At 45.1% G+C, this 27,873-nt stretch overlaps 1 protein-coding gene across 1 annotated transcript; it reads left to right on the forward strand.

The window, feature by feature from the left end:
- The first annotated feature begins 1,513 nt into the window (after positions 1 to 1,513).
- Positions 1,514 to 15,059, forward strand: LOC103653092 (wall-associated receptor kinase 1). Its single transcript, XM_008680057.2, has 3 exons — positions 1,514 to 2,694; positions 13,459 to 13,617; positions 13,827 to 15,059. Exons 1-3 carry the CDS (start codon positions 1,635 to 1,637, stop codon positions 14,840 to 14,842), a joined length of 2,235 nt encoding a protein of 744 aa, XP_008678279.1. The 5' UTR covers positions 1,514 to 1,634; the 3' UTR covers positions 14,843 to 15,059.
- Positions 15,060 to 27,873: the final 12,814 nt, after the last annotated feature.

Below are 27,873 nucleotides of genomic sequence, written 5' to 3' on the forward strand. Positions count from 1 at the left end.
TTCTGAGACTAGTTCAAACTCCGGACATTACAACATCAAGCATCTCCTCAATACTATCATTGCTGTCATGCTCTTGCACTTCTGCATATTGATATTGTGATTTGCCATGGTACACCCACACCTTATAACTTGACAGGAAACAAAACTGACAAAGATCCATTGACACCCTTCCCTTCTCATGACATAAATTCACCCAAGAACGGTTGACAGAGCGTGAATTTAATTATAATGAGCCTACGGGGATCGAATGAGATTTCAGTAGCAAAACCTCAATGTTCTTCATATCATGCACAAATATGATGTAATGAGAACATTAGGGCTGTAACGATGAAATCTCACTTTAACACTTGGCTCATTATAAATATCACAATGTCGATCATTTTGAGACCATTCAAAAAGGACCAATTCTAAAACAACATATATCACATGATAAATGCATGTAAGACATGACTGTCGAACTAGGTGACACATTCATGACGATCGAAACAACAGACTGACCGAACATGTGGGTCAGACAGAAGGGTTGGGTTATGAAGAGCTGCTCGGAGCGGTGCAGAGGCAAGGTGACGATGGGAGGGTCGTTCGAGCGCATGGCATAGGAGTGAAAGGAGAGAGTAGCCGATGTAAATTACTAATTTCAGCTGGTTGCTCCATGACTAACAAAAAATATTGGAACAATTGGATCTATACCATTAAAAGATCCAAACTTTAGATATATACCATGAACCCCACATGTCATTGACTCATGTGGACCCACATGTAAGTGAGATAGTAATGGTATGGATCCAAAGTGGTGATCTTTTAATGGTATGGATCCAAATTTCCTAAAAATATTTAATTTCCATGGGTTAATCTTGAAGGCCAGAAGAAATATTTTGGGTCCACAATTTTTTGTGTGTGTTAGAATAATATAATATGGTTAGTTCTTCAGCAGCTTGAAGGCCATAAGAGTATCCATGCAGTAGCCGATGTAAATTAGTATTTTTATGCCAACCGTTGTAAGGCAACTCTAATAGTTATATAAATTTTAGCTCTTTAAATCAAGTTGCTAAATAGCTTTTGGAGTAAAAAAATGTTAGTTCTCAAATAGTTCTCTAAATATAGGTTGTAATTTTGCTTTGTATCTATCCATATAAAAAACAAGTCACAAAAACTACATAATACGGTTAATATTTTTGTTTAGTGAGTTGTTAAATGGTTGCCAAATGTAGAGAGAAAATGAGGTTAAATGACAAGTTGTTAAATTTAGAAAGTTCATTTAGAGAACTGTTGGAGAATAGTTTTTATGTTAACTACCTAAATTATTGATTTAGGAAGTCTTTTAGAGAACTATTGGAGTTGCTCTAACACACAAATTATTTTGAAAAATCTTCAGCAGCTTATTTATTCCCATATTCAAATTTTATTTACTCTACGAATATTGCAGTCTACTACATGATAGAACAATGTAAAACCATGTTTAGACTGGTGGACACGGTTTAATATAAGAGTAATACCCCACCACATAACCGCATCGTTCACTCGAATGCTCGTCAATCAGAATTGGATGCTCTTTCCAAAAGCGATACCCCAACCCAATACATATCGATACCCCGGTCCTGAAGTGGTAGAACAATCATCTCCCAGACCGCGCGATGGCCTTATCCTCCTCGCGAGCGCCGCTGCTGCCATTGTTATGCTTGCTACTAACAGTTGTAGCTGCCGCCAAACACCCGAAGCAGGAGAAGCCTACTCCGGCGGCGTTGGCGCCCGTCGTCACACTTGAAGGCTGCCCCGACAAGTGCGGCAACGTCAGCATCCCCTACCCTTTCGGCACCAAGGACGGATGCTTCCGCCCAGGCTTCTTCGTCGTGTGCAACGACACCTTCGATCCCCCTCGCCCCTTCATCAACTCCAGCCTCGCGCTCGGCACCGACGACACGAGGACGCAGATCGTCGTCGAGGACCTGTACTACCTGACCGCCGAGGACGGCATGCCGGAGACGACACCGACAAGGTCCGCGTGGCCGATCGAGCTCGCCGGCGTGTCTCTCTCGGACGCGAAAGCGCGGCTGCTGGGCGCCTTCAGCTACGAGTGCAGGCTGAACGAGACGCACCACTCGGTGCGGCGGCAGAGGATCAACTTCGGCGTCTACCGCTCGCCCTTCCTCCTGTCGGACGCCGACAACGTGCTCATGGGAATCGGCAGCAACGTCGTCGCCGAGCAGACCACCGGTCCGCTGTGCCAGTCCTACCTCAACCTGATATCCTTGTCGGACGGCCCCGTCAACGGGTCGTGCTCTGGGCAGGGCTGCTGCCAAGCCAACCTACCCCCCGTCCGCTCTGACAGCACGGTGACCATCCAGAAGGGCACCATGTACGAGGACGGTGGCTACGGCGGCGGCGGCGGCGGCCGCGTCGACTGCTCCTACGCCATGATCGTGGAGAAGGCGTGGTACAACTTCTCGTCGGTGGACCTCGACAGCGACGCGTTCCTGCGGAGGAACGCCGCCGGGGTCGTCCCCGTTGTCGCGGACTTCACCATAGACGGAGGTGGATGTCCCGACGCCGGCGAGCCGACGCCCAAGGACTTCGCCTGCATAAGCGACAACAGCAAGTGCGTGGACCGGCTGGTCTACGACAATTCCAGGGGGCACTACTGCAGTTGCTCCGTTGGGTACCAAGGGAATCCATACATCCATGGAGGATGCCAAGGTACGTCCGTTGTGACTTGATTGTATAGATGCTATGCGCCACGGCATTAACACTGTAAAGCATAATAATATTAGGCACAACATTATTAATTAGACACTACTATGTAATCATGCTTGTAAAGGTGCCAATTCATACGTTATTCCATTTTAAGAGCTTGAAGATCTTTAAGATTATAAATATATTTTCAAAGTATGTATTGCGCTTTTTTGGCAATCACATAGCGTACTGTTGACGCCTTTTCGGAGCGCCAAATACTCAAGAAGAACCGGCGGCGATGCTCTCTGCACAGGGGCGGACGGTCCGCGCGCGGGGCCGGACGATCCGCGGCCTGGTGCGAGGCGCGGTGGTACTCTCTGCGCAGGGGCGGACTGTCCGCGGCCTGGTGCGCGGCTAGGGCTTCTCTGCCTGACGGCCGGACGGTCCGCGCCCTGGGGCCGGACGGTCCGCGCGTACGCAGAGGCGGCGGAAGTCACCGGCGGCGCCTGGATCTCGCTCCCGGGAGGGACCCCGTCGGGGAGGAGAGATCCTAGGTGGTGTCTAGGCTCGAGCCGGCCGACCTAGACTCCTCTAATCGACGTAGAGCCGAAGAGAGACGAAGGATTTGGGGATCGAGAGGCTAAACTAGAACTAGACTAGAACTACTCCTAATTGTACTGGAAATAAATGCGAATAGAAGTTGTATTGATTCGATTGTTGATTATTCCAAATCGGCCGTAGACCTCTATATTTATAGAGGAGGGGGGCTGGACCCTTTACACAACTGATTCCGAGCTAATCCCGCGAATATAGCTAACAATCATAGCACAAAACTCAGAACCTAAACTGCTCTGCGCATGCGCGGACCGTCCGGCCCACAGGCGCAGACTGTCCGGACCGCGGACCGTCCGGCCTCAGGGCCGGACCGTCCGCCGGCTCAAAAGCGGGCTCAACATATGCCCCCCTGCCTTTTGGTGGAGCTGAGCAAACCAAAAGCAACTAACTCGATGTGATTACATCGGTTCTCTTAGGCATCTTGCCACATACTAGGATGGTACTGTTTGAGGAAACGCCCATTCAAAGCCTTAGACAAATCCTTGCCTTGTAATGTTTGTAGCAAATAGGCGTTGCCAGACATCACCTGTCTTACTTTATAAGGGCCCTCCCAGCTTGGCGACCATTTCCCAAACTTCCGGTCTTTATTCCTTAGAGGCAGAATGGTCTTCCACACCAGGTCCCCTACTTGAAATGATTTTGCTTTGACCTTCTTGTTGTAGGCCCTGGCTACCATGATCTTGTCCTTTTCTATTGCCTCCAAAGCTATCATCCTCTTGTCGGTCACTTCATCAATATTATCCATCATTGCATTATAATAGTCAGTAACAGTTAGATCATTTTGTCTGGCAAACCTGACAGCATTCAAACTTATTTCCACAGGCAACACTGCTTCCTGCTCATAGACAAGCTCAAAAGGAGATACTTTAGTAGCTCTATGTCTAGATATTCTATGAGCCCATAAAGCTTCAGACAAAATCTTATGCCAATGTTTAGGATTATCAGATATCTTCTTTTTTATTAAATTAATCAATGTCCTATTAGTAGACTCGGCCTGTCCATTGGCCTGAGCATAATATGGAGATGAATTAAGTAGCTTAATCCTGTATGATTCGGCAAATTCACGTACCTCCTTTGACATAAAAGAAGTACCTTGATCTGTAGTCAAGGTCTGGGGAATGCCGAATCTATGAATAATATGCTCAGTTATGAACTCAATTACCTCCTTGTGTGTCATGTTCTTCAGAGCAACGGCTTCAGTCCATTTGGTGAAATAGTCAGTGGCAACTAACACAAACCGATGCCCCTTTGATGATGAAGGATGAATTTCTCCAATAAAGTCTAATTCCCATCCTCTGAAAGGCCAAGGCTTGATGATAGGATGTAATTCAGCTGCAGGGACCAACTGTAGGTCGCCGAATTTTTGACACACCTGGCAACCCTTGTAGTACTTGAAACAATCAGCTATCATGTTAGGCCAATAAAAACCAGATCTTCGCAACAGCCATTTCATCTTTGGAGCCGATTGGTGGGTACCACAAATTCCTTCATGTACTTCGGCCATGGCCAATATAGCATCATCTGGGCCCAAGCACTTAAGCAGGACGTCGTTGACTGTTCGGTGGTAGAGTTCATCACTCATCAAAACATACTTGAAAGCTGTTCGCCGAATGTTCTTATCTGTCCTGATATTGGGATTTCACAAATAATTAAGTATAGGTGTCCTCCAATCACTTGCATCGGCTTCATTGTCAGCCGAATCAATTAAGAGAATATTTCTAGTAACTCCGGACGGTCCGGCGTCACCACGCGGACGGTCCGCGACCTGGGAATTTGGCTCTGCACCGGTTATCAGACTTTCAGTTTTGTGAAATCTCCCTCTCTTTATCCGATAACCTGATGCATCTTGTGCCAAATCATTAGCTCTATGATTCTCAACTCTAGAGATATGCCGAATACTGAATTCGTCAAAAGAATGGATTATGCTCCAACATTTCTCAAGGTAACTATTTAGAGTACCATCAAAACATTGACATTCTTCTAACACTTGTTGGACAACTAGCTGAGAATCACCAAATACCATCACATGTTTTACTCCCATATCATTTAAAAGTTCTAAACCGAATAGGAGGGCCTCATATTCAGCTTGATTATTAGTGCAATAAGTTTTCAATCGGCTGGAGAAGTCAAAGGAGACATTACTTGGTGAAACAAGCACAATGCCAATTCCTTGCCCTTCATTGCAAACCGATCCATCAAAATATAAAGTCCAAGGAGTAATAGTGAGGTATGACATGTCTAGTTCATGAATATCATTAACCCGATGTTCTACAATAAAATCCACTACGACTTGGCCTTTCATAGATTTCAATGGTTCATAGGCCAAGTCATATTCTATGAGTGCATAAGCCCACTTACCAATTCTACCACTCATAATTGGGTTATGCAACATGTATTTGATTACATCGGCTTGACCAAAAACAGTGCAATGACTAGACAGTAAATAACATCTACATTTGGTGCATGCATAAAACAAGCATAAGCATAACTTTTCAATAAAAGTGTACCTTGTTTCAGCATCCACCAACCTTCGGCTTAGATATGTCACCACATGCTCCTTTCCCTCAGTTTCTTGTGTCAGAACAGCCCCAATTACCTTGTCTTCAGCTGCAATGTATAATCTGAATGGCGCTCCTACTTGTGGTGCTTTTAACACGGGAGCTGAAGACAAGTATTTTTTAATGAGATCAAATGCTTCCTGCTGCTCTGCCCCCCAAGTGAATTCAGCATCATTCTTAAGCCGAAGGATAGGGGTGAAGGCATCAATCTTTCCGGCTAGGTTAGAAATAAACCTTCGCAAATAATTCACCTTGCCGAGAAACCTCTGCACTTCGACCTTACAAGTCGGAGGCCCCACATTCCGAATAGACTTGATTCGGTCAGGGTCTATTTCTATACCATGTTCATGGATGACAAATCCTAAAAACTTACCAGCCGACACTCAAAAAGCACATTTACGTGGGTTCATTTTCAAACCATACCGACGCATTTTATCAAAGGCTTTGCGCAAATCAGCTATATGAGAACTAAACTCAGCCGATTTGACTACAATATCATCAATGTAGACTTCCACAGTGTTTCCTAACAACTCATGGAAGATCAGATTCATAGCCCTCTGATAAGTAGCACCAGCATTTTTAAGACCGAATGTCATGACAACTCATTCAAATAAACCAATGAAGCCTGGACATATAAAGGCCGTTTTAGACGCATCTTCTTCGGCCATGAAAATCTGATTATATCCGGCATTACCATCAAGAAAGCTAATAATTCTATTTCCTGATGCATTATTGATTAATGTGTCGGCTATGGGCATGGGATATTCATCTTTAGGGGTTGCTTTATTTAAATTATGAAAATCAATGCATACTCTAAGCTTACCTGACTCCTTCTTCTCCACCGGCACAATATTGGAGACCCACTCTGCGTATCTGCAAGGTCTAATAAAATTAGCTTCTAGCAGCCGGTGGATTTCGTCCTTGATTCGTGGGAGAAGATCTGGACGAAATGTTCTAGCTTTCTGCTTGAAAGGTCTGAAACCAGGCTTAATAGGCAGCCGATGTTCGACAATTTCTCGGCTTAGTCCAGGCATTTCAGTGTAATTCCAAGCAAAACAATCTGAATATTCCTTCAATAGACCGATCATCTCATTTCTAGAATCGGTCTCCAGGGTCTTGTTTACAAAAGTCGGCCTTGGAGTTTTACCATCTCCTATGTCAATTTCCTCCAAAGGATCGGCCGATGTAAACCCCTGTCCTAGTTTATCAAGATCTCTGAATTCCTCTATCATGTCCCCCACAGAGGAATCAGATGATCTTTGTGTGATTGCGGACTTTCCGGTCTCGTGGACCGGATCATCCGTAATACTGTCTTTTCGCTGTGGTAGGTGTTCGGTCTTAAAGTCCGAACTCTTTTGTGAAAGACCAGACCATCCGGCCTTGGCGGCCGAACTATCCGTGACCAAAGACTCATGAACTTTGTGTGTATTCGTCATTTAACTTTATTTAGGATTTAGCCGATTCTCCATCGGCTCTAGCATTACAGGAATGAAACCTTTCTTATCTATACTTATGAATTGATAATCAGAAAAGTCTACTCCTGTGAGACATGTAGCAGTCTCATAAGTCCAGAGTACAGGGGCATCGGCCACAGCGATGCAGGCCGATACATCAGCATGTACTTGTTCTATGTCATCGCCTACCCATTGTATCAGCATTTGATGTAATGTAGAAGGTATACATTGATTGGCGTGAATCCAATCTCTGCCTAGGATTAAACTGTAATTTCCTTCTACATCAGCGACGAAGAATGCAGCAGCAAGGGTCTTAGTCCCGATGGTTAATTCAACGGACGTGACTCCCCTGGCTTTGATCGAACTATCAGTCCCAACACCGCTGAGGGTCATGTTGGTCTTGACAAGTTCGTCATCTTGTTTACCTAATTTTCTGTATAATGAATAAGGCATTAGATTTACAGCCGCCCCTCCATCTACCAACATCTTAGCAATCGGTATCCCATCAATGTGGCCGCGCACGAAGAGCGGCTTTAAATGATTTACCAATTCTTTTGGTTTAGTAAAGGCGGCTTCTTTAGGACCAAAATCAAACTGGGAAACAACAGGTTCATCGTCGCCGATAATAGTACAATCGGCAGAAAATGTAATAATATTTACATCCATACCTGGGTGTTCTGGAGAAGCCTCGTAGTCGACCAGGTCTTCTCCCAGCAGGTCGTCCTCTTCCATTGATGTTGTCGTGTCGGTGGAGGCTTCCTGGTGAACGGCGGACGGTCCGCGTGCGGTGGCCGGACGGTCCGCGCCTGGTGCAGGTTGTCCAGAGACTTCCTGGTGAACGGCGGACGGTCCGCGCGTAGGGGCCGGACGGTCCGCGCTTGGTGCAGATTGACTTTCTATTTCTGTGGCCGTTTGTTTTTTCTCAACGGCCTTCGGTCTCCATTTCTTTTGCGGTGGCGGGTATAATGGATCTGTGTCATTAAATGTCTTTTCCGCCTCCTTCTCCTGGCTCTCCTTTGCTCTTAGGCGCTGTAATTTTCTCTTTTGGGATCGTGTCAATCCCGCTGGGCACCATCGAGGCATGGAGTATTTTGGATCGGCTGTTTTGATGGTAGCCGTATCCTTTTCGGTTGTGTTGGCCGATTCGCCGAAAATCATCGGTCCTTTATTGTCTCCCTGTATGACAACATCTGCGGTGCCTATTTTGATGATGTCCTTTTTTGTTGTTCTTTGAGTTGCTACAGGCATATGCCCCCCTGCCGGATTGGTCGGCCTAGGAGGCCGAGTAGTCCGGTAATCTTGTTGGGCCTGTGCCTGGTGACCTGATTCAGCAGCGCTCAATCGGTCTTGCACTGGCGGCGCCAACCTATCAAAAACGGACGTTTGGGGTGCCCCCCAGGCGGGGTACTGTGGCATCCCAAATGGATATGGTGGCATGCCCCACATTTGATTTGGGACATATGGTGGAGGTAAGTATGTGTATGGATATGGCATAGATGGATAAGGAGGTGGAGGGGTCCATGTCGGCATGTTAGGTCTCAATTGTACAATAGGACCTTTCATTTCTTCCGATTGGTGAGGTGGTCCAATCGGCCTGACCTGACGTTGCTCATGAATGGGTGAGCGGGGTCGCTTCGGTGGCCGGTCACTGGGGCCAGCCTTCTTTTTCACATATTTAGACAACAATTGATCGAAAGTTGGGCCAGGCTTGATCACCCGACCAGCTGCTTTAAATGTATTTGTTTTCCACGTACCTATCTCTGGTCGTCGTGGTTTGAAGGTACGTGGTCGCTGCGAGTCCTGAGTACGGCCGGACCGTCCGCCGGAGATCTCCGGACCGTCCGGTGGGGTCCCGGACCGTCCGCGCCTACGTGTCGGACCGTCCGGGATACACAGCACGGGTTCCTGCATCTGTCTCCCTGTCTGCGCTTGCCCCCCAGTGCTGGAGGCTGTGATGGTCACCTTTAGGGTCTCCCCTCCATCGGGAGTCTTCTCGGCTACCACTTTTCTGCAAGAAACTTTATGATCCTCATCGGCCTTTTTAGAATTGCCGATGATTGCCTCTTTGCCTTTGCTTTTATCGGCCGTGTTTGGCCGAACCAGGACTTTCTTGCCCTCGAAGTCGATCACGTTCATTGGAAAGGGCTCTGTATCCACCTGCATTTCCTGAAATTTCAATCGTCCCTCATTAATGGCCGATTGAATCTGTCGTCGGAATACATTACAATCATTAGTGGCATGAGAAAATGAGTTATGCCACTTGCAGTATGCACGACGTTTTAGCTCGTCGGCGGATGGAACAGTGTGATTTATTTTAATATTGCCATTTTTGAGTAATTCGTCAAATATTTTATCACACTTACCAACATTAAACGTAAACTTAACCTCCTCTTGCCGTTTCTTTTGAACCGGCTGTAAGGAGGAACAAGCCGAAGATTTGGCCTGTTTTGGCCAAACCATTTCAGCAGCATATACTTCGGCTGATTCGTCATCTGAGCTACTTTGGTCGCATTCTACTATATGTACGTTGTGACGCATTGTTTTAGCAGTTTCTTTGCTCCGGCTTTCGCAAGCCAAAGCCCTCTGGTGTAACTGTGCTAGTGTAAAAAATTGGATGCCTTCTAATCTCTCTTTTAAATAATATCGTAGACCATTAAAGGCTAATCCTACTAGCTGTTTTTCTGCTAAATGAATTTGAAAGCATCGGTTTCTTGTATCGCGGAATCTCCGGATGTAATCATTAACCGATTCGTCTTTTGTCTGTCGCAATGACACTAAATCTACCAAATCCAATTCATAATCACCGGAGAAAAAATGATCATGAAATTTTTGTTCTAGATCCCCCCATGATGAAATGGAATTAGGAGGCAAAGTGGCATACCATGCAAACGCGGTTCCTGTTAGTGATAATGAAAATAAACGTACGCGAAATGCCTCTGTGTCGGCCAATTCTCCCAATTGTGCTAAGAACTGGCCTATATGTTCGCGTGTGTTTTTCCTTTGATCACCCGAAAATTTTGCGAATTCGGGTATCCTGGTTCCCTGTGGGTATGGGTGGTGATCAAATCGGCTGTCATAAGGTTTCCGATATGATTGCCCCCCAGGGACCATGCTTACTCCGAGCTTATCTCGGAACGCCCCGGCTATTTCTTCCCTTACTATATCAATGGCAGCCGGTGCAAGACCACCGGCTCTCTGGTCAAACATAGGTGGAGCTGGTTGCATATTAGTATGTTGTCGTTCCCCCCATTGGTTTGAGCTACGTGGTGCATTTCCATTTGCCCTATACGGCTCATAGGTTTGATCGTTTCTTTCCGGCCTTTTAGGTGGGGCCGGAAAGCTTTCCTGGGCTCTGGATCCTGAATTAATGGGCTGGTGCATTGCATAATGTGATGGGAAGTGCTGCTGGGACGGGTGGGGATTCCGGTAACAATCCTCCTCAAAAAGGTCATGTGCGGACTGTCCGGATACGTACCCGGACCGTCCGTGGTTATATGCGGACCGTCCGTCGTTGCATGCGGACCGTCCGACTGGGTAGTTTGGGTTCTGTGTCAATTGTGGTGGCTCGGGCGCATATCTAGGTAACTCACTAAAAATAGGCCCGACTGTTGCTGGCCCGGACGGTCCGCGCTCACGTGCGGACGGTCCGGGCATGTGCAGATCGGCTGGTTTGCTGCCGATTTGCGGTTGCTTAGGGTATGTGTCCATCGGCATCCCATAAAGGGGTTGTGACTGATCGTGACAACCTGTAGCCGATGTGTTACACGCGTTATCTCCTAACCCAACCTCGTGTGAAGGAAAATTTGCGATGTCAGACTTATCGAATGCACGTACTAGTCTCTTAACATCGCTTTGCATACCCCTTATGATGCTCTGCATTTGTTCACGCTGCTCTTCTACATAATTTCTAAGAGATTGTAGCTCGTTGGTATTACTTACATTGGGGATATCTGGCGTGGGTTGAAGCGAAGCCGGATCCGTCGCCCGATGTCGGACGACCTTGTTGTTTCTGTCCACTTTGAAGTTGGCCAAGAATTTCGCTCTCGCCTCCTGGATCATTCGCTCCTTGTGCTCCTCAAACTGGAGCTGCTCGTCAGCCGGCAAGGTTTCCCAAGTCGGCTCTATGATGTTGCTTGGAGAAATATCAGAGCTCTCCCTTGAACCGGCCATTGAGGGCCGATTTGATGAGCCTAGATGTGTTTTCCCCAACGGAGTCGCCAAAAAGTATGTTGACGCCTTTTCGGAGCGCCAAATACTCAAGAAGAACCGGCGGCGGTGCTCTCTGCACAGGGGCGGACGGTCCACGCGCGGGGCCGGACGGTCCGCGCCCTGGTGCGAGGCGCGGTGGTACTCTCTGCGCAGGGGCGGACTGTCCGCGGCCTGGGGTCGGACGGTCCGCAGCCTGGTGCGCGGCTAGGGCTTCTCTGCCTGACGGCCGGACGGTCCGCGCCCTGGGGCCGGACGGTCCGCGCGTACGCAGAGGCGGCGGAAGTCGCCGGCGGCGCCTGGATCTCGCTCCCGGGAGGGACCCCGTCGGGGAGGAGAGATCCTAGGTGGTGTCTAGGCTCGGGCCGGCCGACCTAGACTCCTCTAATCGACGTAGAGCCGAAGAGAGACGAAGGATTTGGGGATCGAGAGGCTAAACTAGAACTAGACTAGAACTACTCCTAATTGTACTGGAAATAAATGCGAATAGAAGTTGTATTGATTCGATTGTTGATTATTCCAAATCGGCCGTAGACCTCTATATTTATAGAGGAGGGGGGCTGGACCCTTTACACAACTGATTCCGAGCTAATCCCGCGAATATAGCTAACAATCGTAGCACAAAACTCGGAACCCTAAACTGCTCTGCGCATGCGCGGACCGTGCGGCCCACAGGCGCAGACTGTCCGGACCGCGGACCGTCCGGCCTCAGGGCCGGACCGTCCGCCGGCTCAAAAGCGGGCTCAACACGTACCATGATTCCGCTCGCAGGGAGCGATGACTTAGGGTACTCTCTATGTGAGCATAGACCGTTTGCGATCGCTCTTCTCTGGAAGGTGGTAGACCGTCCGCTTAGGGCATCCGGACCATCCGCGCATGCTCCGAGGCTGCGATGATCTCCTGTAGTGTCTGAATCTTGTCTTTCGAGAGAGACTCCGTTAGGGAGAAAGATATTAGGTTTGTCTTCGGATCGACAGACCCTCCAAGATGCCTCTAAATGACGTCGAGCCTAGGACAGGTGAAGATTGGGGATGCAGAAAACTAATCTAAACTAAATTACTGCTACTCATAAGACAAGAATATAAAGAAACTGGTAAATATAATGATTTAATCGATTAGGTGATGCCTCAATCATGATTCGATGTATATATCACAATCACATACAAAAACCATCAATCGATCTAAACTGTGTCTAATCGTGCCGAACACATAATTGTGTCGTGGTCATGCAACCTCGTGTTGTCGTGTCATGTCTGGCATCAGCCTATTTAGGCTGGCCCACTTAGCCTTATATACTTGTTATGAACACAAAAGGCTGATTCAGTTTGTTTGGGATTGCGTGTATCATCTTAGGGCATGTACAGTGGTGTTTAATGTGGAGTCTCTTAAGGTGTTTAAGGGGGTTATTTGCAAAAAAATCTTAGAGCCGTCTCTCCGTGAAGAGACGCCTCTGGCTCGTAAACCAAGTAGCAACAGACGCCTCACTTCCCACTGTACGAATTTGTCGTCTGTTCTATCGATCTGATGCTATACAAATACATTTAATTCTGTATTTATTAATAGACTACGTTTATAGACACTCCATTGTACAATAGAGTCTCTTAGTTGTCTCCTGTGCTTGGAGAACCGTTTTGGTGTCTCTCCACTGTACATGCCCTTAGGGCTTGTTCGTTTTGCTTTCAATCCATGTGGATTGGGTGGAATTGAGTGGGTTTCAATCCTAAACAAATCAAAATCTTTCATAATTTTTTCAATCCCATCCAATACATATGGGATAGGAATAACCGAACAAGGCTAGGTGGTAAATCTAACGGTCCATCATCGGCATCTAATGGTATATTAATGGTATATTGAATCAATCAGACACTACGTGTGTGGCTAATTTGATCGGATAATGACCGGCATTTCATCATAACTTTCTAATATAAATATTTGTCTTTTTTTATCTTGGCTAGACATTGATGAGTGCGCTCGGCCAGACCTGTATCCCTGCCACGGGAAATGCAAGAACACGCCAGGTGATTACGAATGTAGCTGTCCAGCCGGAAAGAGAGGAAATGCAAAACAAGCGCCGTGCACCGACTTGTTTTCTCTGCCTGCCAAGATTTCCGTAGGTAAGATACAGTCCCGTTCCCTACTAGCTATTTTGCTCATCTTAGTCAATCCGGCCGTTATCAAATTGGTGTTTCATTCATATTTGGATCACTCTACATTCAAATTAATGCTTCAGTTTATTTACTATTTTTTGAATGTTTTGTGAATTATCAATAAAAACTATGGGACAATATATAATTTTGCTTGTGCTTTACTACATATATAATAGGTGTGGTAGGTGGCCTTTTCATAGCAGCGCTACTGGTGTTCATCATCCTAATCCGCAACGAGAAGAGGAAGATGGCCGAATTTTTCGAGAAAAACGGAGGCCCTACATTAGAGAAGGCGAAGAACATAAAGATCTACAAGAAGGAGGAGCTGAAGCCAATCCTGAGGCGAAGCAATTTCATCGGAAGAGGTGCCTTCGGTGAAGTTTACAAGGGAGACCTCGACGGCCAATCAGTTGCAGTAAAGAAGCCAGTTGATGACAGTGACGGCGTGCACAATGACCAGTTCGCCAACGAAGTCATCATCCAGTCACGGGTGAACCACAAGAACATCGTGAGGCTGATAGGCTGTTGCCTAGAAGTCGACAAGCCAATGCTCGTGTATGAGTTCCTCTCCAAAGGCAGCCTCGACGATGTTCTTCATGGAAGCAGACGTGATCCACTGAACTTGAAATGCCGTCTGGACATTGCTGCAGAGTCCGCAGAAGGCCTAGCCTATCTGCATTCGAAAACAACAAACGTCATCTTACACGGCGATGTGAAACCAGCTAATATACTTTTGGATGAGGACTGGACACCGAAGATCTCTGACTTTGGTATATCGAGGCTGATTGTGAAAGATAAACAGCACACGGATTTTGTCATTGGCGACAGGAGTTACATGGATCCAGTGTATCTACGAGACGGGCTACTCACTGATAGAAGCGATGTCTATAGTTTCGGAGTTGTGATCTTGGAGCTCATAAGCAGGAAGAAGGCCACCTATTCTGGCAATAATAGTCTGGTAAGGGAATTTCTCGATGCTCACAAAGGTAAAATGGAAGCGACCAAGTTATTTGATGAGGAAATTGCCAAGCCAGAAGTTTCAGATCTTCTTAATAGTCTCTATGAGATTGCAGTGCGTTGTCTGAATCTTGATGTGGATGAAAGGCCAAGCATGACAGAAGTAGCAGAGAGTATTCTGATGCTGAAGAGATCCTGGAGCAATACATTGACAAAAACGTCGTCAGCCAGTTGATAAAGATTGATATATGTTATAGCGTGCATGTGACTGTACTGTCTTTGTGGAATCTGGTAACAAGTAACTACTAGTTAGTATGCCAGATGATTAATATATGTTATAGTGTAATTCATGTTTGTGGAACAAGGTAAGCGACTATTGGTGTGATTGTGTATGCATCTACTATTTAAACAAACTTTGCTGATTAAACTATGGAGATCTCACCCTTTGTTTAGAATGTGTGTGCATGTATCGTAAGTTGTAACTCGTTCAATACAATTACAAATATAATTCACTACCGGAATCCGGCTCCTTGCCGAGTGTCTAGCTTTTTTGACGAGAGTTATTTATCGGATACTCGGAAAAACATACTTTGACGAATGTTACTCTCGGCATAGAACGACACTCAGCAAAGAGAGTCTCTACTAAGAGCCAAACTCTCTGCATAAAAAGGCTCTCGGCAAAGACTTCTTTGCCGAGAGCCAAATACTAGGCAAAGCGCAGTCAGCTGCCGACGGTAGCTGACGACCGTTAGCTTTGCCGAGTGTTCCCAGCACACACTCGGCAAAAAAGTAATTCTTTGTCGAGTGTCCCAGCAGACACTTGGCAAAGTATACTTTTATTTTTTTTCTTTTTTCCACCATACTTTTTCTACTGTATACATACACTATATATACCTACATGTCCAATTTTGGCATGATTATCAGAGTGTTTGCTATAACTGTTAGATTTAGTTCGTTTAATTGAATTTCTTCGGATAATTCAGATTTGAACTACAAGCTACTCAAAAAAGGAAAACAGTGAATGCAAAAATGATATTCATGTTATTTAGCACAAGTTATGGCCTATTTTAGGAAGAGGCCAGAATTTTCGAGCATCATGCTAACGAAACGATACCACGAAAGAAGCAGAGAAGGCACACCTGAGAATCGGTAAAGTTTCTTTACCGAGTGTTGTGGCCAAGGCACTCGGTAAAGAGGCTGGCAAAGGGGCCCACTGGTGCTCCCGTTGCCTAGAGCTACTCCAGCAATCACTCGGCAAAGACGGAGTCTTTGCCGAGTGCCTCCTAATGCACTCAGCAAAGGCACTAGCAAAGGGGCCCACCGGGGGGCTTCTTTGCTGAGCGCTAGTCCAGCAGACACTCGGTAAAGAGGGGGCCTTTGCCGAGTGTCATGGAGGACACTCGGCAAAGGCTCTGTCACCGTGACGACGACTTTTCTTTGCCGAGTATCAGGTGGCACTCGACAAAGCCTTTGTCGAGTGCCGACAAAAAGTACTCGGCAAAGAAGTCGTTGCCGATGTATAGTTCGTCGAGACTTCTTTGCTGAGAGTCACACTCGACAAAGACTTTGCCGAGTGTTTTCTAGGCTTTGCCAGGTGCCTGAAGCACTCGACAAAGCAATTATGTCCGGTAGTGATTAGGGCTACATCTATGATATTCGAGTCCTCAATATTTTGTAGCTTTACAAAACATTTATGCTAACAAACACTATTGTTTATAGCTGATTATATCATATTTTTCATATTTTGAATGACAATCCTAAAGATAATTTGGCCCAAGCATGAACAAACAATGGTACTCCATGTTAATAGTTCAATGTAAACATTTAATTTGGAGAGAACAAGCCAACCTTAAAAATAACATGCATTTATGCTTGGACGGTCCATATTGAATATTAATTTTGGATCACATCCGCACATGTGATAAACTAACCAGTCTTCCTGCAGAAAAGTTTAGTATATATTCATGTCTGGATTGCCTTTGAACGAGACCACAAATGCAACTCCTAAGTCTACTAAATTGTCTGAGCATGTTGAACATACACTTGAACTAGATTATGAGATTCATAGTGAAGCTCTTAGAAGAGGCAAGAAATAAAGGACTGCAAAGTTTTTTGGTGATGATTTCATTTTTTATCTTATAGATGAATCTCCCAAAACAATGGTTGAGGTATTCTCACCTTCCGATGTGGATGGTTAGAAATAAGTTGTCCGTAGCTAGATGGATTCTATTCTTTCCAATGGAACTTGGTAGCTTGTTGACCGATTGTATGGCTACAAATCTATGGGTGTGTTGCAAGTGGTTGTTTAAGAAGAAGCTTAAGCATGATGGTACTATATTGACAAGTACAAGGCTCGACATGTGGCCAAGAGTTATACCCAAAAAGAAGGTGAAATTGCTTTGATACTTACTCACCTGTTGCTAGATTGACTACTATTTGTGCTCTACAATTCCTGGGTGCCTCACATGGCCTTCTTGTTCATCAGATGAATGTTAAGACAACTTTCTTTAATGGAGAGCTATAAGAGGAAATCTACATGACACAACTTGATGAGTTTGTAGTAAGAGCTCACGAGGACAAGGTTTGTAAATTATATAAAGCTTTGTATGGATTGAAACAAGCACATGAGAAATTTGACTTGACACTCATATCAGCAGGCTTTAGTGTCAACGAGGCAAATCAATGTGTGTACTACTACCATGGTGGGGGGTCAAGGAGTTATATTGTGCTTGCATGTTGATGACACAGTGATCTTTGAACAAGCCTTGACATGATCAATGAGGTCATGTCTTTGATGTGACAATTTTTTGATATTAAGGATCCTGGTGAGGTTGTTGTTATTCTAAACATCATGTTGATCAAGGGAGAGAATGTAATTATTTGACACAATCTCATTATATGGAGAAAATGTTGAGTAATTTTGGCTATAAAGATAACAAACTGTCTCCAACACCATATGATCCTAGTTTGATCCTTCAAAAGAACAGGAGAACTGGTAGAGACCAATTGAGATATTCACAAATCATTGGGTCGATCATGTATCTTTCTAGTGCTACGAGGCCTGACATATCTTTTTATATCATCATATTGAACTATTTTACTAGGAGATGATCATTAGCACACACTAGAATGTGTAATGCACTACTTGGTGAGTACTATGGACTATAGAATTCATTATTCTAGTTATCCTGCAATAGTAGAAGGATACAATGATGCCAATTGGATATCTAATGTTGATGAGATGTGTACCACAAGTGGATATGTTTTCACTCTTAGAGGTGCTAATGTTTCTTGGAGATCATGAAACAAACCATAATGACAAAATCTACTATGAAAACAAAACTCATAGCACTAGACACAACTACAGTGGAGGCCGGCTAGCTTCATGAGCTCTTGATAGACTTACATATTGTCGAGAAATCATTACCAGTAATTTTCATGAACTATGACAATCAAACGGTGATTGTCAAGGTAGATAGATCTAAGGACAATATGAATTCATCAGGACACATCAAGGGACGGTTAAAATCTGTCGGGGACCATAATTAGGGGTACCCCCAAGACTCCTAATCTCAGCTGGTAACCCCCATCAGCACAAAGCTGCAAAGGCCTGATGGGCGCGATTAAGGTCAAGGCTCAGTCCACTCAAGGGACACGATCTCGCCTCGCCCGAGCCCAGCCTCGGGCAAAGGCAGCCGACCCCGGAGGATTCACGTCTCGCCCGAGGCCCCCCTCAAGCAACGGACACACCTTCGGCTCGCCCGAGGCCCAGTCTTCGCAGAGAAGCAACCTTGGCCAGATCGCCACGCCAACCGACCGTATCGCAGGAGCATTTAATGCAAGGGTCTCCTGACACCTTATCCTGACACGCGTGCTCCAATCGACAGAGCCGAAGTGACCGTAGTCACTTCACCGCTCCACTGACCGACCTGACAAGAGAACAGCGTCGTCCGCGTCGCTCCGACTGCTGTGCCACTCGACAGAGTGAGGCTGACAGCAGCTAAGTCCAGCCTCGGGCGCCATAGGAAGCTCCGCCTTGCCCGACCCTAGGGCTCGGACTCAACCTCGACGCTGGACGACGGACTCTGCCTCGCCCGACACCAGGGCTCGGACACGGCCTCGACCTCGGAAGGCGGTCTCCGCCTCGCCCGACCCCAGGGCTCGGACATGGCCTCAGCCTCGGAAGACGGTCTCCGCCTCGCCCGACCCCGGGGCTCGGACTCAGCCTCGACCTCGGAAGACAGACTCGACCTCGACCTCGGAGGAGCCTCTGCCTCGCCCGACCTAGGGCTCGGACCGACCACGTCACAAGGGAGGCCATCTTTACCCTACCCCTAGCTAGCTCAGGCTACGGGGGACAAGACCGGCATCCCATCTGGCTCGCCCCGGTAAACAAATAATGTGTGACACAACAGGTGTCAGTTTCGTGTTATGACAGGAGATTAATCCTAATCTCAGATGCTCAGTAAAAATTTCTCTTTCTCGCTCACGTATGTCTCTGATTATCCAGATTATTCATTCACATTTCGCCGAATTCGGAGCTATTCGATCTCGACGAATACTGAATTTGGAGCCTGTTGAAACTTTTATTTCTTGGAACGAATGCAAACTCGGAAATCATTCTCGAATTTTAAATCTCATCTGAAGCTCATTTAATCAAACTCTCAACGGCTGTTATTTGATCTATGTCCGAATCCAACTCCTCAAACTTCGATCGATGTCCGACTATTTTATCCGGATCCGTATTCTCCATCGGGATACTCTGTACGTTGCCCTCTAATTAATTCTTATCCGACTCGACTCATACCTCTGTGTTCGATCCCGATTTAAAAATCAACCTAGGCGATAATTTTAAATATCGCGATTTATCTCTTTCAATCATAAATCCAAAAGCCAGTCATATCTTAAGACGATTTATTTTCAAATCTTGCGTAGCGAATTATTGCCGAGCGAGATCAAATCAGGCTCTTGGCCGAGTTAATCGCTCAATCGTCCGTTCGTCGAAACTCTAATTTGCTATGTTCTCCGTAGAAACGAATTCCGCAGGAGCATTTTTATTCCGGAAAATATTTAGCGCAACTCGATTTCGCGTTTTGGGCCAGGCCCAGCCCAGCCCATTTGGCCCATTTGAAACCCTAACCCTAGGACTCCTCTATAAATAGAAGTGCCTCCCCTTGCAAATTGGCAAAATTTCATCTACCCCCCTAGCCGCCACTTCCTTTTTTTCTTTCCCTGTTCCTTTCTTCCTCACGGCTACGTGCAGGGAGCTTCCTCCCCTCCCATGGCCGCCCAGCTTCCCTCCGGTGTCGGTTGTCCAGCAGATGTCGAGCGCCTCCCTCCCCCTGTGCTTGGCGCTCCTTCCCTCGGCTCCCTGTCTCCCTGCTTCATGGGCGCCGCCCCATCTCTGATGTGCTGCTCCCGCCATGGAGGTCAGCCGGTTGGTGCTGCAGGCAAGGGCTGCTCCTGCTGAGCCATGGTCGCCTCCCTCCACTCTGCTCCCTGGAACGCCGCAGCACGCCAGAGCAGGGCCCTCCCCATGGCGCCACCCCCCTGCAGCTTCCCCTCTACCTCAGCGCCCCTCCCTGCTCCATTCTTTTTTTTCTCCTCTGCTCTCGGCCGCTGGCAGCCATGGCGCTCGCCTTTGCTCCCTGCGCGACATGCTCTGCTCTCCAGGGCTGCAGATCCGCGGTCGAGCCTCTCCCATCCATGGGGCAGCGGCTCCTCCCTCGGCAACTCCCCCTTGAGCAGCAACCGCGGCAACTTCGCGCTCCGGCGGCTCCCTGTTTTGCACAGTCCAGTGGACAGCACCACCCCTCCCTCCACTTCGGCTAAAGCATGCTCAACCCTATACAGCGCAGCTCCACGCAGCCGAGATTTCCCCCACCGCCCCGCAACATTGGCGCTTCGCGGGTGTTCGATGTAATGCCCGAGTGAAGCTCTATGTCATGAACAGCAGCGAAGTCACCGTCGCCATGACCTCGCCTTCGTGCGCGGCTCGCATTGCTCCGCGTTGTCGTCGAGTCTCCTTGCAAGTTTGCGGTTTAGCCAAAACCTTGTTTGCGTGCGAGTGGGGAACCTCGACGAAGTAAGTAATGAAGAGTAAGATGTCCCTTTTTGTTTTCCAACTAATATTAGGTGATATATATTGTAATGTGTTGAATGTTGGTAGAGTTTATTATTCATGTGTAGTGGCGTGCACGAGTGTGCGAATCGGAGAAATGACTGAGTTATGTTGATTGGACGTGATGTGTAAATTTAAAAATTGTAGGTTTGTGTGTAGGGTGTACTATTGCATATGTATGTCGATGTATTATAATAGTGATTGCGTTAGAGTCATTTGAAGTATTTTGAATGCATGCCGAATATGGTTGCATTCGAAATAGGGAAAGAGTCATGTTGTGCGATGAAAAGACTAGATTGATTTTATAGGTCGTACGAAAATCGTTCTATTAAGTGTATACGTCGAGTGTGTTAAAAAGATCCTATGTAGGCAGAATGTAGTGTATTGGTTAGGCGAAGAGTTTTATAATAAACAAGTATGAGGCGTGCAATTAAGTCGAGATTGAAGTGCAAATCCTATGCAATGTGATGGGATTCGTGATTATGTAGGAGTTATAATTGTTGATGTGACGAGTAGTTTAGAAAATGCTCGTTTGCGTGGAGGATGTATCGTTAAGACATGAGTGTCGGAGTTCATTTATATTAGTGGTCTCGCCACATTGCTTGAAGTGTCTCGAGTGCATACCACAATATGGATGTATGCGAGACATGGTAAAATAAGGTGTGCTCGCTGGGGATGTTCAGTCGTTGTAGGTGGAAATTGTCTTTACTTAAATAGAGAGGTGGTGACATGCCGAAGTAGTCATCGCTTCCTCTATGTTTATATGTCGAGTCAAAATGCGGGGTACTAGTGGTACGCTAGACGGGTGGTGTCCAAATAAATTAACTGGTCGATATAGTAGTTGTCGTGCGTGATTTATTGTTAGTGAATAGTTTGAATTACGAGCTATATGAGGATTATGTTAGAAACTAGCATACGACGTGTAACTGTGCTCGTGATGTGAATGATATATCAGTAGGTATTTGTGGGTGTCATTGGCAAGTGGGAGGATTTCGGTTGTGCGATAAATTTTGAAGGGCGAAGAACATGTGTAGCGTGTCGATCAAGTTAACCGATGGGTCCCATAAATATGCTTGTGATGCTTTTATGTACATGTTAAGATCGATGCCTTGTCGTCGTAGTCTCAGGAAATTTTCTGAAATGTGCTAGCGCTTTACTGAGGGGGTTGAATGTACTTGTTAGGTATTACAATAGCAGTGGGACGTGCAAGTATCCAAAAATGGTGGAAGGTGGTGTGTGTTGGTAATTAGAAAATGGTCACATCGTTAGCCAATAGCCAAGCTTATGCCGAGATTTAAAATATGGGCAATTTGATTTCAATCATGCTTATCTAGGCGTGTGGTTAAGCTCGTAATCACGGTGGATTGCTTATTATGGTTTAAATGCGCATGGTTATGGTGAATGCAATTGTTAAACGTGTGTGGTAATTCTAGTGCACGAAATGACATGGATAAGAATTAGTAAGTCTACTTGTTAGTCCTCATTTGATTAATTTAACTCTAACAAATGGTAAAGTGTTAGATTAATTCCGGTCTCTAGAATGCGGCATTTCTTGAATTATATGTGAACTGAAATTTATTGATTGTTGTTTTGGACTGCACGCAGCGATTTTCCCGGGCGGTATGTTTGATGGACTAAATCATGTTTTCTGTAGAGAAGCCATATAGAAAAGTTGTAGATAACCTTATTATCTTACTTGTGTTAAAATTTGACAGCCATAAGTCTGATCGTTTAGGAGTTATACTTTTTACAAATTCAGTAACTGAATCTGTCCAAATTCTGTACAGATTTCAGAAACTGTATTGTTTGCTTGAGTCAATGTTAGAATCAGTCCTTGTCGATTATAAGAAAGTTGTAGATGCTTTTCTCCTCTTGTTTGTGTTAAAATTTCATAACCATAGGCCTGACAGTTTAAGAGTTATGAATTTTACAAACTGATTGTTGTGTCCTGTCCACTGTCAGAACAGATTTCGAAAACTGTAATGTTTGGTTTGATTAAACCTGGAATCACTTTTTGGTGATTATAGAAGTTATGTAGTACTTTTGCTAAGCTTTCCAAAAAGTCTTGAATCACTCTATTTGGTGGTCTGGAGATTAAGTTCTGAATGTTTGAAGTATGAAATCTGAATCTGTCCAAATCTGGACAGCAACGCCTTCTGGTGTCTTTTATCCTTAATTGCATATTGAATCACCATGCGATGTTTATAAATAATTTGTAGAATATTGAATTAGCTTTCCAGAAAGTCTAAGATCATTTTGTTTGGATGTCTGAATCTTCAGTTGTGAATTTTTGAAGTCGCAAGTCTGAATCTGTCCAAATCTGGACAGCGCTGTTGTATTAGCACATTTTGACCTTGCTAAGTGTTGAATCATGTTGTGATGAAAATACCAAAGTTGTAGTTCACTTTTTAAGCTTTCCATAAAGTCATAGTTTGCTATTTTTGGATTAATAATTGAAGAGATATGATTAAAACAAGTAATTGTTGTATTGCTGTCCAAAAATTCAGCTAGTGCGCTTTTGATTGTTTAGTTCACCCTTGTCGCTAAAAATGTTTGGTTTGCTCTTAAGTAATGTAGACTTGCCATTGTTAAGCTAGAGATGACATGTGTGTCTTGTTTTATATGTTTCTTTCTCTAGTGATTGCGATATAGGAGTTCCATAGATATTGACGCTTATGTCCTCTATTGAATTTGTGTTGTCGGTGATGCTTGTGTGCGATCAATAGGAGAACTAATGAAAAGCCGTATCCAAACAAACAAAATGCACGTACTTGTGATGTCGTAGTTGTGTTGCGTAAATAAATAAAATGTTGTTGTCTTTTTAAAGGTGTTAATGTTGGACGACGATAACGTGTAGATAACTATTGCTAGCGTATGGTTGTTTACGGTGTCTTCCCATTTAATGTTTAGTTCGCCACTGTGTCTTTGTATATCTTGTGTTACTTTCATTATATTCATACATATGCATCTTGCATCTCATTTAGGACCGCGAGATGATGATCGAGCAAGTGATGTGGTGCCAACCACAAGATACAGTTGGTGGGTGACCTGAAGAATGGACTTAACCAATGGATGCTCGCCAAGCTAGTACCTCCCCCAGCAAACACTACCTAAGTGTTAAATTAAAGGCAAGCCCGGTTTATGCATAACCTGTTATTATGCTATTTTACTTCACTTAATGATTGTAGGTTTGATTGTGCACTTAGGTGTAGGAATTGTTTGAAACCCTAGTTGCATGATCTCAGGAATCCTGTTGAGATGAATACTAGTATGCTAGGTCGAGTAGCTGCTTTACTAATTAGGGATCTCGGTAGAAGTCGAGTGATTTTTCTAGCACTCGCGCGAGGTCAGGAAATTGGTTGTATCCACTTTCTTCTCATAATGATGCTGGTTGTGGACAACAATCCATGGGGATTGGTTGTCCACTGGATAAAAATTTGAATAAGGATTAATGTGTGGTACCGTGAGTCAAGCGTTTGAATGTACTAAACATATACCGAGAAATATGGTAAATCGGTAAGCCTAGTACCTGATTGAACCTGGCAGCAGATTTCCCTCCTCACGCGACCTGAGACGAGGTCTCCCATTCCGGTTATGGTGGGTACAAGTGCGGTCACTGCACGACGGCAGTCGGGGTCAGTGAGGCATTGTACGCCAAGGCGGTGAGCCCCTCTCTGCTGACGGGGAATCGATGGGGACGGTTGATGTGTGTGGGGACAGAGTGCCCCTACATGTCGTGTGTTTAGGTTTACCTTGCAAGGTTTAAAAACTCGATTCGAATCGTCTGCTTCTCGCAGCTAATGAGACTGCTTGATCCATGCTGCTACATTGAGTAACAAGTGGAAATATGATGAGTTGACACAAGTTGTTGATTGCTAAATATGTTTGATACCATGTATAAGTAGATAGTACACATTTAGCCTTAAGAGAGTCACACTTAAACTTGACAAAGTTAAAAACTTGATTTAGAAACTCAGCTAGTGCTTTTGGCAACCAAACCCCACAGCCAAGCAGCTGCATGTCTAGAGGTAGAGGAGTAGACTCCTCACACCGGGTAAGTCTAGCTGAGTATTAGTATACTCAGCCTTGCTTGTGGCATAATTTTTGCAGGTACTCCTTAGGATGATTGGTTGCTGGTGTGACTTGGCCTTTATCCCTGCCACCGGGATAGATGGTTGAGAGGGTTACTGCTTGCGCAGGAGAGGACCAGGAGGAGTAGCGTGGCCAGACTTCGCCATGTTACTCGGTTTTCTCCGTTAGTTATTTCCGCTGCATTAAAATTTATGTTTATTATTTCTGAAACTCCGATAATGTAATCACTAATGATACTTATTAAATTTGTGCTATTATGTTTTATTGTATTTCTCTGTGCCTCACCTTCGAGTGAGCTAGTGGTATTCGATCCTGGTGAGTGGCTTTATCGGACTAGATCCGAGGGACTGACGGGTTATTCCTGTTTAAGTGTGTTGCTGCCCTTAAGGGTGCGACTTGGGCACTTAAGCTAGAATAATTCGGGTGGTTCCGCCACAGCTGGTATCGGAGCGAATACCATCACAGAGAAGTCAATAAGTCATGATTACCAACCTTTTCTAAAAGTGAAACCTGCTAGAAACCAATGTTGGATAGATCGTCAGGACGATAAGGATAGACCTAGGACGTGAAGCCTTAGGAAATAGATGGGTAGCTAGGTGGCTAATTATATAGGCCATAAAGGCTACTACTACTATTAATAGGGATGCTGTAGAAGCACCCGAAAAATTAGTTAGGTCTGAGAAGACGACTAGAATGAGGATGCATCATGATTGTCGCATCATTGTCTCTTGTGCACCAACATGCTTCTCTCACCTTTATTCCAATAATAAAAAAGTTGTGAATAATGTGCTATATTGCTATGAACTGCAAAAAATGTCTTATCCTGTGTGTCATGATAGTCTTGACTAGGTTGTGTTATGTGCTTCTCTTGTCTTGCTATCTAGGTGGTATCGCAATTGTTTAACCCTTTTTGCAAAAAAAAATGTTTTGCTTGTTCTGTTCATAAAAGACCCCCATCCAAACAACCTTGAGTTTAGCAAGTGAAACCTCAAAAAAAATATTTATGCTTGTGTTAGTGTTTTCTAACCCTTGTGTGTTTTACCCTGAAGTTGCACCTACACAACTTGTAGACCCCCATTGCTTAACCGCTAGCCAAACCTAAACTTCCTTGTGCACGTGGTTATGTCAAAAAAATTGTTGTTTGGTGTCTAGTTGCGTAAACCATGACCAAGCCATGTTTCTTTCCATAAGTCCTTGCCCCAAAAACTTCCTAGCATATCTGCTGATCATCCTAGCTGATCTTGCTTGATGACCTCTCTTTTTCACCTAGATCTAGAAATCTTTTCCTTTGTGAATCATGTTGTGGCTTATCATCCAAATCTCTGGATCCTTCATTGATTTTGCCCCGTTATCTGGTTATCTGCTATAACCTGTTCTCAACTATCGGATGTTGATCTTGCCTAAATCTCTCATTTCTGGTCATTCTCATACCCCTTCTCCGAGGATCATGATGCTTGTTTTATAAACTTATCTCTAAACGGCATATCCATGTGGATTAATGGATGTTGCTATTATCTTTGGATCTCTCATGTCTATAAAGGCTTATCAATCTTGATCTCATGGTTCGTTCCTCCTCATATCAAATCTCGTGCTAAGATCTGATCTGATAATCTCCATGTTGATCATAAAATAGTTCTCTGAGTTAAATAAAAATTCCCATGTGATGCTCTTTTGCCCATAATCTTTGCTTCAACTTCAGTCACATTTTCTGAGCCATACACTCATGGGCTCCATCTAATTATGCCAAGTGAATTTTTCATTGGTTACATTTGGTAATGGTGTCATGACTAACGACTGATGGTGCCGCGACGAAACCGAGAGCCTACTATGGTGCACACATGGTTGAGCTGCTTGGCACGCGCTGGTATCATGGTTAATAGTTGTGATCCATTACGAGGCTATACCGATGTGCTATCTTTTGTGGACACTCTCTCAGAAGGATCGCTGCATTTTGTCTCAATATGTCGCGATATTCTATCCAAATCAATCTTCTGTATCTCGTAAGATACCCTCTCATGAATTTGCATCTATTTTCAGCCCAGGAGTTACATGCTTCTTCACCCTTGAAGATCCTTGTCCGAATCTCAGGACGAGATTCTTTTTAAGGGGGGAAGGCTGTGACACCCCAGGTGTCAGTTTCGTGTTATGACAGGAGATTAATCCTAATCTCGGATGCTCAGTAAAAATTTCTCTTTCTCGCTCACGTATGTCTCTGATTATCCAGATTATTCATTCACATTTCGCCGAATTCGGAGCTACTTGATCTCGACGAATACCGAATTTGGAGCCTGTTGAAACTTTTATTTCTCGGAACGAATGCAAACTCGGAAATCATTCTCGAATTTTAAATCTCATCTGAAGCTCATTTAATCAAACTCTCAACGGCTGTTATTTGATCTATGTCCGAATCCAACTCCTCGAACTTCGATCGATGTCCAACTATTTTATCCGGATCCGTATTCCCCATCGGGATACTATGTACGTTGCCCTCTAATTAATTCTTATCCGACTCGACTCATACCTCTGTGTTCGATCCCGATTTAAAAATCAACCTCGGCGATAATTTTAAATATCGCGATTTATCTCTTTCAATCATAAATCCAAAAGCCAGTCATATCTTAAGACGATTTATTTTCAAATCTTGCGTAGCGAATTATTGCCGAGCGAGATCAAATCAGACTCTTGGCCGAGTTAATCGCTCAATCGTCCGTTCGTCGAAACTCTAATTCGCTATGTTCTCCGTAGAAACGAATTCCGCAGGAGCATTTTTATTCCGGAAAATATTTAGCGCAACTCGATTTCGCGTTTTGGGCCAAGCCCAGCCCAGCCCATTTGGCCCATTTGAAACCCTAACCCTAGGACTCCTCTATAAATAGAAGTGCCTCCCCTTGCAAATTGGCAAAATTTCATCTACCCCCCTAGCCGCCACTTCCTTTTTTTTCTTTCCCTGTTCCTTTCTTCCTCACGGCTGCGTGCAGGGAGCTTCCTCCCCTCCCATGGCCGCCCAGCTTCCCTCCGGTGTCGGCTGTCCAGCAGATGTCGAGCGCCTCCCT

This window comes from Zea mays, chromosome 4, assembly GCF_902167145.1.
Source record: "Zea mays cultivar B73 chromosome 4, Zm-B73-REFERENCE-NAM-5.0, whole genome shotgun sequence".
Lineage (NCBI taxonomy): Eukaryota > Viridiplantae > Streptophyta > Magnoliopsida > Poales > Poaceae > Zea > Zea mays.

Excerpts from the sequence above, each read along its gene's own strand:
- LOC103653092 (XM_008680057.2), top strand. The coding sequence starts at position 1,635 with ATGGCCTTATCCTCCTCGCGAGCGCCGCTGCTGCCATTGTTATGCTTG. Across the intron at positions 2,695-13,458 it reads CATCCATGGAGGATGCCAAG|ACATTGATGAGTGCGCTCGG; the intron begins GTACGTCCGTTG and ends TATCTTGGCTAG. Across the intron at positions 13,618-13,826 it reads GCCTGCCAAGATTTCCGTAG|GTGTGGTAGGTGGCCTTTTC; the intron begins GTAAGATACAGT and ends CATATATAATAG.